The sequence below is a fragment of the Phyllobates terribilis genome, unplaced genomic scaffold (genome assembly GCF_046119375.1).
Source record: "Phyllobates terribilis strain yellow unplaced genomic scaffold, ASM4611937v1 Scaffold_3__8_contigs__length_932513732, whole genome shotgun sequence".
In the NCBI taxonomy this organism is placed as follows: domain Eukaryota; kingdom Metazoa; phylum Chordata; class Amphibia; order Anura; family Dendrobatidae; genus Phyllobates; species Phyllobates terribilis.
In genome coordinates this window covers 202,058,795-202,073,632 of record NW_027362763.1, presented here as the reverse complement: position 1 = coordinate 202,073,632, position 14,838 = coordinate 202,058,795, and the positions used below count along the sequence as shown (strand labels likewise).

Genomic DNA, 14,838 nt, shown 5'->3' with positions numbered 1-14,838 from the left:
ATTTAGTCCACATTGCCTATATTCTGGCACATTATACAGAGATTGTCACTATTCATATCAGTCCCTAACCCCAATGGTGCTCACAATCCACTTGGCATATTTTAGACATGCACATCAAATTTACGAGTGTGGAAGGAAACCAGAGAGGAAATCCACACAAGAAGAAAACTACATATATACTCCACGCTGATGGTTAGATTCAAACCCAGAACCTCATCGATGCAAAGCAATAATGCCAATCACTAAGCCACTCTGCGACCCCAATCTTTCACTGGTGAAAACCAGGAATATACTGTAAGCTAATAAATATTTCTTCTTTAAAGATTATAGACACCATGGATCGGATTTTTACATAGTGGTTACCTTTACTTAATAAAATTGCTCTAAGTTACTGTCTGCAATTCTCATTTGTTCATTCATTTGAGACCTCATGTTAGTAGTTTGTAGACAGATGTTTCAGATTTTTTTTCTTGTAGGAATGTCTCTCCCAGTAATATAGGCTGGAAGTGAGCTCTGTGTGTAACCTGGGTGCTGCTGTATTTATTAGCTCCCATACAGTCACTCTGTTTGTAATGACTCTATATATGAATTTCACTTTTTGTATTGAAGAACTGAAATAAATTAACTTTTTGATGATATTCTAATTTAGTGAGATGCACCTGTAGCTCGTATATTAGCTTTTATTCTTTGCTGACGTCGCAATTATGGCTTTTCTCCTTTTCTGTAGCCTGTTTTCTCTTCTGCCTTTCTTGAGATATTTTCTGCCCTCTCCATTCTATGGATATCTGTGTATAACCCCCCTGACTGCTGCTATTTCTAACACTGACAGAAGTGGGGGGAACAAAGACAGCATCAGAACCAGCAGAAAGCCCTCTTTGTAATGTTCTTGAAAAATAAAAATACTCAGATAGATATAGGACTTATAGACACTGCAGAAGCAATATGAACACATTTAATGGGAATCTGTCACCAGATTTCTGCCACCCCAACTGAGAGCAGTGTGATGTTAGACTAGAGACACTGATTCCAGCGATTCATCACTTAAAAACTGTATTTAAGTATTAGAAATTGTTTTATCTGCTGCAGATCTACCCGTTCTCTAAATGCTGAGCTCTATATAACCCAGCCCATACCACTGATTCGCTGCGCTGTACACTGCATAGGCAGAAAGCTGCCCCTCAGTGATGGGGGTGTGGTTGGACTACCTGGCAGCAGGTTTACTAGTCCTCTAGTGATAATCTCCTGATGATAAAACAGTGATTTTATAAAAACGAAATCAAGCAGCCCAGTAAGTGAGATAACACTGGAATCAGGGTCTATCTCCATTATGTTGCTGTCAGATTACATAGCTGGTAACAGAGTCACTTTAATTAACACTGTTTGAAAAGCTCCCTAGCTTTCCATTTAGGAAACAAATGAACAATAAAAAAATGTGCAAAGGTGTATAGCCTCTTAGAATATGCATCATATAAACTCTTTTCCTGGCACAGGTGTAGTAATAATAAAACGTGCAGGTCTTCTTGGACACTGTACTATTAGCAGTGGGTACTTTTTTGTATTATTGTGTTAACAGTGTAGCATTTTTGATCATAGTAGTTGTGTTTCATTCTCGCTTGCTTCTCAGATCCAGGGGAATCTGATGTACAAGGATATATTGAGCTGCTGAACTGTAAGGCGACGCTCTACACCAAGAGTCACACCAAGTTCTACATAGAATTCCACTCCTGCTGTCTAGAAAGTAAGTTCTTTATGTTTCCACACTGTATCCATAGCAGCGATATACAATCTACAGTCTATTTGTTGTTCCAAATAAAACACTTTTTATACATACAATATATGTGCATTTGGCCCAGAGAGACAATGGGACCAGCAGATGTTGCACAGCTTATCAGGGGTCATCAGAAACAATGTATAAGTGTTTAAATCAGGGTTTCTTTTGTTATTTATTATTTATTTTTAATTTGATCATTTGAATAATAATTTGAAAAAAAAAAAACCCACAAATGATGAATCAGAGCCCACAGGTGAGAATTTTATAGGGCCTATATCTCTTATCCCCTTGCGATCAGACACTTATCACCTACTAGATGGTGGCCCGATTCTAACGCATCGGGTATTCTAGAATAGGTATGCGGCCGACCGAGCGCAATCAGCAGAGCGGTATTTAAATTTGGCGCCAAAATCGCTGATTGGTCGAGGCCGGCAACCGCGACCAATTAGCAAAGCGATGTTAAAATTTGGCGCCTATATCGCAGATTGGTCACGGCCGGCGGTCGCGACTAATCAGCAGAGCGGGGTTTAAATTTGGCGCCAATAATGCTGATTGGTCGCGGCCAGCGAACGCGACCAATCAGCAGAGCGGGGTTTAAATTTGGCGGCAATAATGCTGATTGTTTGCGGCAGCGACCAATCAGCAGAGCGTTATTTAAATTTGGCGCCAATAATGGTGATTGGTCACGGCCGCGACTAATCAGCAGAGCGGTGTTTAAATTTGTCACCAATAATGCTGGTTATTCGTGACCGGTAACCGCGACCAATGAGCAGAGCGGTGTTTAAATATGGCGCCAATATCGCTGATTGGTCGCGGCCGGCCACCACGACCAATCAGCGAAGCGGTGTTTAAATTTGGCGCCAATATCGCTGATTGGTCACGGCCGGTGGTTGCGACTAATCAGCAGAGCGAGGTTTAAATTTGGCGCCAATACTGCTGATTGGTCGCGGCCGGCGACCGCGAGCAATCAGCAGAGCGTTGTTTAAATTTGGCACCAAAATCACTGATTGGTCGCGGCCGACGGTCGCGACCAATCAGCAGAGCGGGGTTTAAATTTGGCGCCAATACTGCTCATTGGTCGCCGCCGGCGACCGCAACCAATCAGCAGAGCGTTGTTTAAATTTGGCGCCAATCTCGCTGATTGGTCGCTGACGCCAGACGCGACCAATCAGCAGAGCGTTGTTTAAATTTGGCGCCAATCTCGCTGATTGGTCGCGTCTGGCGTCCGCGACCAATCAGCAGAGCGGTGTTTAAATTTGGCGCCAATCTCGCTGATTGGTCGCGTCTGGCGTCCGCGACCAATCAGCAGAGCGGTGTTTAAATTTGGCGCCAATCTCGCTGATTGGTAGCGGTCGCCGGCGGCCGCGACCAATCAGCACAGCGGTGTTTAAATTTAGCGCCAATCTCGCTGATTGGTCGCGGCCGGCCACCGCGACCAATGAGCAGAGTGGCGTTTAAATTTGCCGCCGATATCGCTGATTGGTCGCAGTGGCCAGCCGCGATTAATCAGCAGAGCGGCGTTTAAATTTGCCGCCCATCTCGCTGATTGGTCACGGCCGGCCACCGCGACCAATCAGCACTGCGGCGTTTAAATTTGCCGCCCATCTCGCTGATTGGTCACGGCCGGCCACCGCGACCAATGAGCAGAGCGGCGTTTAAATTTGCCGCCCATCTCGCTGATTGGTCACGGCCGGCCACCGCGACCAATCAGCACAGAAGCGTTTAAATTTGCCGCCCATCTCGCTCATTGGTCGCGGTGGCCGGCCGCGACCAATCAGCAGAGCGGCGTTTAAATTTGCCGCCCATCTCGCTGATTGGTCGCGGTGGCCGGCCGCAACCAATCAGCAGAGCGGCGTTTAAATTCGCCGCCCATCTCGCTGATTGGTCGCGGCCGGCCACCGCGACCAATCAGCGTCGTATTAGTGTGGGCCCGGGAGCGGCGATGCTTGTGCGGCTCCGTATTAGCGAGGACCGGGGAGCGGCGCTGCCTGTGCGGCTCCTTCTGCTGCGAGAAGCCGGGAGATGAGCGGCTACTCGCAGCAGAAGCATCCCGACCGGCGGCGCCGCTCCCCGGTCCTCCGTTCACACTTGCTGTCGGGAGATCAGCGGGCCAAGCCGCTGATCTTCCGACGTTAGCCGCATGGAGGTCAGCGGCGCCGGTCGGGGTAGTTGTGCTGCTAGCGCCACTCATCTACCCGCTGCATCGCCGCTGACCTCCGTCCGGCAGATGAGCCGCTAACGCCCGCCATCTTTTTTCAGAAATCCCGCGGCGCTGATTGGCCGCTGCCGGACCAATGAGCAACGCGGGATTTCCTGGACAGACAGACAGACAGAAAGACAGACAGACAGACGGGATAAGACATTTATATATATAGATTCTGTAGCCAGGTGATCAGGTGTAACCGTGGGGCAACTCTTTAACCTGGCCATACACATTTGATGGACCCAACTCTCCCCTGACAGCAAATCTCATGAGAAAGAACGGTCAGGCATGTTGAATTACTTTCACCTCCGTATTGAAAAATATGGGGGAGGGAACTAATTTCTTTGTAGAGTAGCAGCCAGTATACAGCAAAAAGAACGATTTCTAGATACTAACTAGATGTTATCGCCTCTTTTTTTTCATGATAAGTTCATAAAAACCTATGATACTACTGACAAACCAATGTGCATAGTGTGAAAAGGGTTAATATCGTTGTGTTCTCCTGTATGCACCAAAACAACCAAAGATCTCAACGCGTTCTTGACTTTTATAGATATGGTGAAGAGCTCAGAGGCTGAAGACCAGGAATGCGACAGTGGAATTTTAGTAGTTAAGTTTGGAGTTCTACCAAAGGTGATTACCGTACTTCCCATTGTACAGTCATCTCTCATCATTGTGTATATGTGTATGTGCAATGCTTTCAAGTATTCATCACAATGGGGCATTAAACAGCACTTGGCAAGTCATAATTTAATTGAATATTTCTATAATATGGTCAAACTTATTATTCAGTAAAAAAAAAAATCAACCCGAAGCCTCATTGTATAGAACTCTTCTCAGATCAGGTCCTCACAATCCAGCCATCCATAGTTTATGGAACCAAGCATAGACTATTTCTAGAGATTAACTAGGTAAAGATGTTTCTAAAAGCATGTTAAGGAAAATAATATTAAAAATGCAACCTGGGATACAGCTTTGTACAAACAGTATAAGGCCACGGCCCCACTATCAGTATCTGGTCAGTATTCGGTCAGTATTTTTTCTCAGGAGTGGGAGAGAAAACCAGGTGAGGAACAATCAGAGACAAGGTATAATAGAAATGTGGCACCCCAGGGGTCTGGTTTCCACAGTAACGGCAATGTTATGTCTGAGAGCAGGTGGGAGGTCTCTTGGTCAGGAATCCTATGCATGCCACACCTCCTGCCCAGGACTGGGAGGGGAAGAACTTCCCCTATATAAACCTGGGGCTGAGGCAGGGTTAGTGAGTAGAGAAGAAGTAGAGACAGAGAAGCAGATATAGGAAAAGAACATCAGGAGCTCTGTGGGAGCAGTGCTACAAGGAGTCAGGGGCTGGCAGCTGCAGAGCTCGCCCTGACTGAGAAGTTATCACCGGACCCGGAGTCCGAGGCTGTGGGGACTAACTCCTATCCAGCAGCAGAAACCGACCGGCAGGGGATTGCAGGTCCTCTGGCCCAGAAACCCGAAGGCACGGTCACACGCGTGGGACCAGCACCGCCGTCGTGGAGCGGAAGCCACTAGAAGGCCCCGAGTCACCGGCCATACGGGTGAGCACCACACGGTACACTCAGGGACGTGGGCTACTTATACCCGCCTCTAGCAAGGTAGCCAGAAGAGTATCGTTAGTTTGGGAGGCCTACAACTCCGCCTGGCCAGGGGAGATCCCATCTGCTCAAGGACTGACCAGGCCCCAATCGCTAGCCAGTACTCCGGGAGGGTCTATCGTTGTCACCAGTAAAGACCCTGAACTACACCGTACCGTCTCCGAGTGGTTCCTGCTACCCCCATCATCCACGTCGGCTGCCCTGAGGCCATACCCCTCCCGTTGGGGGTTATACTATCACGCTGCACAATCCTACCACCGGCCTCAGCGGTCTGCTCTGCAGCAGCAGCTCCTTAGCTGTACTCAACGGGTGGCGTAGTCGTCCAACATCTACCGCTAATACAGCGCCCCTGGGCCTGTGTCGCGCTGCGTTGCGCACGCGGGAGCTTACCCGGAGCCGGACAGAATTTGATTTTTTATTTTGAAGTTGGGCATTTTGGATCCAACTTTATTTTTTTCAATGTGAAGAGGGTCATGTGACACATCAAACTTATTGAGAATTTCATAAGAAAAATAATGGTGTGCTTGGTTTTAACGTAACTTTATTCTTTCATGAGTTTTTTACAAGTTTATGACCGCTTATAAAATGTGTTCAAAGTGCTGCCCATTGTGTTGGATTGTCAATTCAACCCTCTTCTCCCACTCTTGACACACTGATAGCAACACCGCAGAAGAAATGCTAGCACAGGCTTCCAGTATCCGTTGTTTCAGATGCTGTACATCTCGTATCTTCACAGCATAGACAATTGCCTTCAGATGACCCCAAAGATAAAAGTCTAAGGGGGGCAGATCAGGAGACTTTGGTGGCCATTCAACTGGCCCACGATGACCAATCCACTTTCCAGGAAACTCTTCATGTAGGAATGCTCGGACCTGACACCCATAATGTGGTGGTGCACCATCTTGTTGGAAAAACTCAGGGAACGTGCCATCTTCAGTGCATAAAGAGGGCAACACATCATCATGTAGCAATTTCAGATATCCGGTGGCATTGAGGTTTCCATTGATGAAGAATGGCCCCACTATCTTTGTACCCCATATACCACACCATACCATCAAGATACGAGATGTGCAGCATCTGAAACAACGGATACTGGGAGCCTGTGCTAGCATTTCTTCTGTGGTGTTGCTATCAGTGTGTCAAGAGAGGGAGAAGAGGGTTGCATTGACAATCCAACACAATGGGCAGCACTTTGAACACATTTTATAAGAGGTCATAAACTTGTAAAAAACTCATGAAAGAATATAGTTACGTTAAACCAAGGACACCATTGTTTTCTTATGAAATTCTCAATAAGTTTGATGTGTCACATGACCCTCTTCCCATTGTAAAAAATAAAGTTGGATCCAAAATGGCCAACTTCAAAATGGCCGCCATGGTCACCACCCATCTGGAAAAGTTTCCCCCCTCCCATATACTAATGTTCCACAAAAAGGAAGTTGATATCACCAACCATTCCCATTTAATTTAGGTGTATCCATATAAATGGCCCACCCTGTATATTGATCGCAGGGAATTAATAAACACAGAAAAAAGGGGGGACTAGGAGATCAGGGTGTTTTGGTTGTGTGCATGATGAAGAGGAGCCCGATATTCAAAACATTTTTACAATATATTCAATTAATTTAATGAACCATACACATCTGTTACATGGGATAGAAATTCATATGGATCAAAAGTGCAAGTGCATAATTACTCATATTTACTCATATTGAATGACTAAACTATAATACACAGGTAGGAATATATCCCACCATACTAGTGGCAAACATTATTGTAAGCAAAAGTGCTAGTGCAAGTGCATAAAGGTCTCCCATGTATGGATAAAGCAGTGTTACAAAGCAATCTTAAGTCATATCCAATGAACAGATATAGGAAGGTGAATAAATAATTACTAGTGTTGAGCGAACATGCTCGACACTGCTCGGTACTCGCCCAAGCATCACGCTACTCGGGATGTTCGGCGAGCACCGAGCATTTCCGGGTTACTCGGGCGGGAGCTCGGGTCTCCGCCCTGCATGTTTGGCGCTCTTTAGAGAGCCAATGAACATGCAGGGATTGCCAGCCAGTCACTGTAATGCTGCAGCCATGTTGGTTGTGGGCATTACAGTGATTGGCTGGCCGCACAGTGTCACCTCGAGTATTTAAAACGGGGCGCCGCCATCTTGGACACAGTCGCTCCGGATTAGACAGTGTAGGGACAGCGCTGCTGATTTAGGGAGAGATATAAACTGCGAAATAGTTAGTGTAGGGTCTGTAAAGGCTGTCAGAACAAACAAACAGTCCTTTTCAGGACTAATATCCATCCCAGATACCAAGCAGGCAGGCTGTATAGGAGACACAGTGGTTATACCAGCAAACGCTGCATTACAGTCCTGTGTGCTCCTGTTGCTGAAATTGCTGGACTTAGCACCAGGTGTCGGGGGCCAGGAAAAATCCTTTTTTTTTCATGTAAATCCTCCTTTTTTTTTCCTCCTTCACACTGTACAAATACCCGTCTTATTAACCTTTTGGTGTGTCGTCCCCCCCCCCCCCCAAAAAAAAAGCGTGTCTCTGATTTTTCAGACACAAATATAACTGTTGAAAATAGTCTGGTGTAGGCTAGAGAAACAGAAGTGTTGTTTTGCACTTCCACGGTTCAAACCTCTGTATTATCCATTTTGGGCCATTTGTATCTAAAGAAAAAAACAGTTTGAGTGTGTCGCTCACTGTTCAGCCGCAAATATCTCTATTTAAAAAAGTGTGGTATACCCCAGTAAACAATAACTGTGGTTTTGCCATCCCACGGTAAAAAATTTCTATTATTCAGCTTTTGGTAGTTTTTTCCGTAAAGAAAAACAGTAGTGTCTCCTGACTGTTGTGACACAAAAATATATCTGTTGAAAATAGTCTTGTGTAGGCCCGACATCCCAGTGTGGTTTCGCAGTTCCACGGGTCAAATCGCTGTACTATCCAGTTTTGGGCCTTTGGTATCTAAAAAAAAAGCAGTTTGAGTGTGTCGCTCACTGTTCAGCCGCAAATATCTCTATTTAAAAAAGTGTGGTATACCCCAGTAAACAATAACTGTGGTTTTCCCATCCCACGGTAAAAAATCTCTATTATTCAGCTTTTGGTATTTTTTTCCGTAAAGAAAAACAGTAGTGTCTCCTGACTGTTGTGACACAAAAATATATCTGTTGAAAATAGTCTTGTGTAGGCCCGACATCCCAGTGTGGTTTCGCAGTTCCACGGGTCAAATCGCTGCACTATCCAGTTTTGGGCCTTTGGTATCTAAATAAAAAGCAGTTTGAGTGTGTCGCTCACTGTTCAGCCGCAAATATCTCTATTTAAAAAAGTGTGGTATACCCCAGTAAACAATAACTGTGGTTTTGCCATCCCACGGTAAAAAATCTCTATTATTCAGCTTTTGGTATTTTTTTCCGTAAAGAAAAACAGTAGTGTCTCCTGACTGTTGTGACACAAAAATATATCTGTTGAAAATAGTCTTGTGTAGGCCCGACATCCCAGTGTGGTTTCGCAGTTCCACGGGTCAAATCGCTGCACTATCCAGTTTTGGGCCTTTGGTATCTAAAAAAAAAGCAGTTTGAGTGTGTCGCTCACTGTTCAGCTGCAAATATCTCTATTTAAAAAAGTGTGGTATACCCCAGTAAACAATAACTGTGGTTTTGCCATCCCACGGTAAAAAATCTCTATTATTCAGCTTTTGGTATTTTTTTCCGTAAAGAAAAACAGTAGTGTCTCCTGACTGTTGTGACACAAAAATATATCTGTTGAAAATAGTCTTGTGTAGGCCCGACATCCCAGTGTGGTTTCGCAGTTCCACGGGTCAAATCGCTGCACTATCCAGTTTTGGGCCTTTGCTATCTAAAAAAAAAGCAGTTTGAGTGTGTCGCTCACTGTTCAGCCGCAAATATCTCTATTTAAAAAAGTGTGGTATACCCCAGTAAACAATAACTGTGGTTATCAGACTCTGCTGATAACCCCAAAAAGGCCATATGTTCCACCTGCCATGCCAGCATCAGCAGGGGTGACAAAACTACCAGCCTGACCACCACCAGCATGATCAGGCACATGGCAGCAAAGCACCCGACTTTGTGGGGCGAAACCCAGGGTCCACGACCAGTGTCAGCGGGTGTCACCACTGCATCTTCCACTGTTGTGCGTGCAATAGAACCCCCTGTTGTGTGTGCAAGGCAATCCCCTGTCCATACTGCATGTAAAGATGCCCCCTCCTCTCAGTCTTCACTTGTTATGGCAGTTTCTCAAGAAACAGCATCAACGTCCACGTCCACGTCCCACCGCAGCGTTCAATTGTCCATATCCCAGACCTTTGAACGAAAGCGGAAATTCGCAGCTAACGCCCCACAGGCCACAGTCCTAAATTCGCACATTTCACGACTGCTTGCATTGGAAATGCTGCCTTTTAGGCTGGTGGAGACAGAATCCTTCCGCAATCTTATGGCGGTGGCCGTCCCTCGGTACTCAGTCCCCAGCCGACACTATTTTGCCCGGAGTGCCATCCCCGCACTACACAAGCACGTGTCCCAAAGCATCTGCCGTGCCCTCAACAACGCAGTTACTGGGAGAGTCCACCTGACAACGGACACGTGGACAAGTGCTTGTGGCCAGGGACGGTACATCTCTCTGACGGCACACTGGTTAAACATAGTGGAAGCCGGGACCCAGTTGGACCTTGGGACGGAACACATCCTCCCCACACCGAGGATTGCGGGCCCTATGTCAGTCAGAGTTGCCCCCACAGTGTACAGCTCCTGCGCATCCTACTCCTCCTCCTCCTCCTCATGTTCAGCCTCCATCTCAGATATCACCACATCAGTTACAAGCTGGAAGCATTGCAGTACTGCCTCCGCCAAGCGGCAACAGGCTGTGCTGAAACTCATAAGCTTAGGTGATAAACCTCACACTGCTTGTGAGTTGTGGACAGCTGTGAAAGAGCAGGCAGATCTGTGGCTGAGACCGCTGAACCTACATCCCGGCATGGTCGTGTGTGACAATGGCCGTAACCTGGTGGCGGCTCTGAGGCGAGGTGAGATCACACACGTACCATGCCTGGCTCATGTGCTTAACCTCGTGGTTCAGCGGTTTCTTAAATCGTACCCCGAGTTGCCAGATCTGCTCGTGAAAGTACGCCGCCTGTCAGCTCATTTTCGCAAGTCGGCTACAGCTTCCACCGCCCTTGCTGTGTTGCAGCAGCGTTTGCAGCTTCCGGCACACCGACTGGTGTGTGATGTCCCCACACGTTGGAACTCTACCCTCCACATGTTGCAAAGGATTTGTGAGCAGAAGAGAGCAGTTGTGGAGTACCAGCTGCAACAAGGCCGTCGATATTCAGGTCAGACTCCACACATAAGACCTCAGGAGTGGACCTGGATGTCTGACATATTGTAACGGGTCTGGGAGGCGGAACCTCTGAGCTACTATACAAGGGGGCGGTCCTTGTAAGGGAGCGGGTGGCGACCAGGCAGGCAGTCACAGCAGGTGACCGGGACAGTCTCTAGAAGAACGGGCAGGAGGTCACGGCAAGTGACCGGGGCAGTCTCTGAATGAACGGGCAGATGGTCACGGCAAGTGACCGGGGCAGTCTCTGGGTGAACGGGCAGATGGTCACGGCAAGTGACCGGGGCAGTCTCTGGGTGAACGGGCAGATGGTCACGGCAAGTGACCGGGGCAGTCTCTGGGTAAAGGGTTGGTACGACCTGTGGCGGCTGATGGTAGACGTGAGCTCCCAGGTGAGCAGGCGAGAGTCTCTGGATAAACGGGTGGTCACAGCATGTGACGGCGGAGCCTCCAGGAAGACCAACAGACAGGCGGCAGATGAGCGCTCCCAGGTGAGCGGGCAGAAGTCTCTGGACAGGCGGGTGGTCACAGCACGTGACGGCAGAGCCTCCAGGTAGGCTAGCAGACAGGCAGCAGATGAGCGCTCCCAGGTGAGCGGGCAGGAGTCACTGGACAGGCAGGTGGTCACAGCACGTGACGGCAGAGCCTCCAGATAGGCTAGCAGGCAGGTAGCAGATGTGCGCTCCCAGGTGAGCGGGCAAGCTGGTCCATAGACAGACTGACAAGAGTTGGAAGGCAGACCGTCGGACCTCAGGCAAGCAGGCAGGTAGTTGATGTGCGCTCCCAGGTGAGCGGGCAAGCTGGTCCTTAGACAGACTGACAGGAGTAGTAAGGCAGACCGTCGGACCTCAGGCTAGCAGGCAGGTAGCAGAATATCAGGCAGGAATAAGACAGCAAGCTGGCAGGAATCTGGCAGGTATCTGGCAGGTAACTGGCAACGGGACCTGAGGGCTGAAGCAGAGTAGTGAACAGTGCAACAACATTGCTCGGGCACCTCCATTTTGGAGGAGGTGCCTTATATATGGTGAAGTCCTCCGGCCATTGGCCGGGGACTCCTTAGGACGGCGCGCGCGGCCCCTTTAAGAGGGAGGGAGAGCGCGCGCGCGCACCCTAAGCACAGTGGCCGGGAAGGAGCGCGCGCTGCCAGCAGAGCGGGAGGAGGACGCCGGGCACGGAGCAGAGAGGTGAGGGGAACAGCGTCCCTGCCTAGCAGAGGGCAGGGACGCCGGCGCTACAGTACCCCCCCCTTTAGGCCCCCCCTTTTTTAGGCCAGACAGAAATTTAGCAAGGATGAGCGGGGCATAGATGTTCTCCCGGGACTCCCACGTTCTCTCCTCAGGACCAAACCCCTTCCAATCTACTAGAAAAAAGGTCTTTCCTCTTACCCTTTTGGTGGCAAGAATGTTCTCTACCTCAAACTCGTCCTCAGCAGAAACCGGAGCAGGAGGCGTACCTGTAGACTTGGAAAAAGAGTTAAGTACCACAGGTTTGAGGAGAGATACATGGAAGGAGTTAGGGATCCGTAAGTTGGCCGGGAGTTTCAATTTATAGGCCACCGGGTTGATCTGACTGATGACCTCCAGAGGACCGATGAACCGAGGCCCTAACTTGTAAGAAGGTATCTTGAGTCGGACATATTTAGATGAGAGCCAGACTTTATCTCCAGGACGAAATTGTGGAGGATCCAGGCGTTTTTTGTCAGCGTGTCTTTTCATCCGTTCGGACGACTGAAGGAGTGCGGATCGGGTACTCTCCCAAATGGAGGAAAATTTGCTAACGAGAGATTCCGCAGCCGGGTTGTCCACAGAGGAGGAGACAGGAAAAGGAATCCGAGGATGCTGACCGAAGACTACAAAAAACGGGGATTTGGAGGAGGATTCGCTCTCGTGATTGTTATAAGAGAACTCGGCCCATGGTAGGAGATCCACCCAGTCTGAATGATGGCCATTAACGAAGTGCCGGAGGTAACTGGTCAGGTTCTGATTGATCCGCTCCACTTGACCATTGGACTGTGGGTGGTAAGCGGAAGAGAAGTCCAGGGTGACGTCTAGCAGTTTACAAGTGGCTCTCCAGAAGCGTGAGGTGAACTGTACCCCACGATCCGACACGATGTGGAGGGGCAGGCCATGAAGACGAAAGATGTGACGAATAAAGTCTTTAGCTAGCTCGGGTGCAGACGGGAGGCCTGGCAGGGGAACGAAATGAGCCATCTTGGAGAAGCGGTCAGCGACCACCCAAATGACCGTACAACCGGCAGAGACTGGGAGGTCAGTTATAAAGTCCATTGCTATATGCTGCCAGGGGGCAGCAGGTACAGAAAGCGGAAGGAGGCGACCGGCTGGCAGATGTCTCGGAACCTTGTTGCGGGCGCAGGACACACAGGCAGAAACAAAGTCTATTACGTCCTTGTGCTGGGTAGGCCACCAGTAGTGCCGGATAATAAGCTGGAGGGTCTTTTTCTGACCGGCGTGGCCAGCCAGTTTAGACGAGTGACCCCAGTGAAGGATCTTCTCCCGATCAGGTACTGATACGAACGTCTTTCCGGGAGGGAGACGATTTAGACTCACGGGAGCCACCTGCATTACTCTGGCGGGATCGATGATGTGTTTCGGATCTTCCTCGAGATCAGACACCAGAAAGGATTGAGACAAGGCGTCCGCCTTGACGTTTTTGTCAGCCGGGCGAAAATGAAGAACAAAATCAAAGCGAGCAAAAAACAAGGACCACCGGGCATGGCGCGGGTTAAGTCTCTGGGCATGCTGGAGGTAAGCCAAGTTCTTGTGGTCAGTGTAAATTATTACCGGGTGAAGAGCCCCCTCGAGCAGGTAACGCCACTCCTCCAATGCCAGTTTGATGGCCAATAACTCTCGGTCTCCTATGGAATAATTGCGCTCTGAGGAGGAGAAGAGTTTAGAGAAGAAGCCGCAAGTTACCATCCTCCCGGAAGATGATTTTTGAGTAAGTACTGCTCCGGCTCCAGAGGAGGAGGCGTCAACTTCCAGGAAGAACTGCTTGTTGCCGTCCGGGCGATGCAGCACCGGGGCGGAAGAGAAGGCCTGTTTTAAGGAAAGAAAGGCCTCCTCTGCTTCGGGCGGCCACTCTTTGGGATTAGTACCCTTACGGGTGAGCGCGGAAATTGGGGCAGTCCGGGAAGAGAAGTGCGGTATGAAGAGGCGGTAGTAGTTGGCGAAGCCCAGGAACCGCTGAATGGCCTTCAACCCCTCCGGTCGAGGCCATTTCTCGATGGCAGACAGTTTCTCTGGATCCATTCGTAGGCCGGTCTGAGAAATAATGTAGCCCAAAAACGGAAGCGAGGTCTGCTCAAAGAGGCACTTCTCGTATTTAGCGAAGAGGTGATTCTGCCTGAGCCTGAGCAGGACCTGACGAACGTCCCTCCGGTGAGTCTGGAGATCCGGAGAGAAGACCAAGATGTCGTCCAGGTACACCACTACGCAGGAGTAGAGAAGGTCCCGGAAGATGTCATTGACCAACTCTTGAAAGACGGCAGGAGCGTTACAGAGACCAAAGGGCATTACCAGATATTCATAGTGGCCGTCCCGGGTGTTGAATGCCGTCTTCCATTCATCCCCCTGACGGATACGAACCAGGTTGTACGACCCACGGAGGTCCAGTTTGGTGAAGATTCTAGCCCCCCTCAGACGATCAAATAACTCCGGAATGAGCGGAAGGGGGTACTTATTCTTCACCGTGATCTGGTTAAGGCCTCTATAGTCTATACAGGGACGGAGAGAGCCGTCCTTCTTTTTGATGAAAAAGAAGCCTGCTCCCGCCGGGGAGGTAGATTTCCGGATGAATCCCCTGGCCAGATTCTCCTCAATATATTCGGACATCGACCGGGTCTCAGCAGCGGATAATGGATAAAT

The 14,838-nt window shown here is 48.9% G+C and overlaps 1 protein-coding gene across 3 annotated transcripts in view; it reads left to right on the top strand.

Moving 5' to 3' along the window:
* The window catches only part of INPP5D (inositol polyphosphate-5-phosphatase D), a 171,584-nt gene that overhangs the window by 120,625 nt on the left and 36,121 nt on the right, over window positions 1-14,838 (top strand). For all 3 annotated transcript variants that reach the window (XM_073674490.1, XM_073674489.1, XM_073674491.1), the window contains 2 exons: window positions 1,625-1,738; window positions 4,528-4,607. In XM_073674490.1, the coding sequence (XP_073530591.1) occupies window positions 1,625-1,738; window positions 4,528-4,607 (194 nt within the window). The remainder of the gene's footprint in view (window positions 1-1,624; window positions 1,739-4,527; window positions 4,608-14,838) is intronic.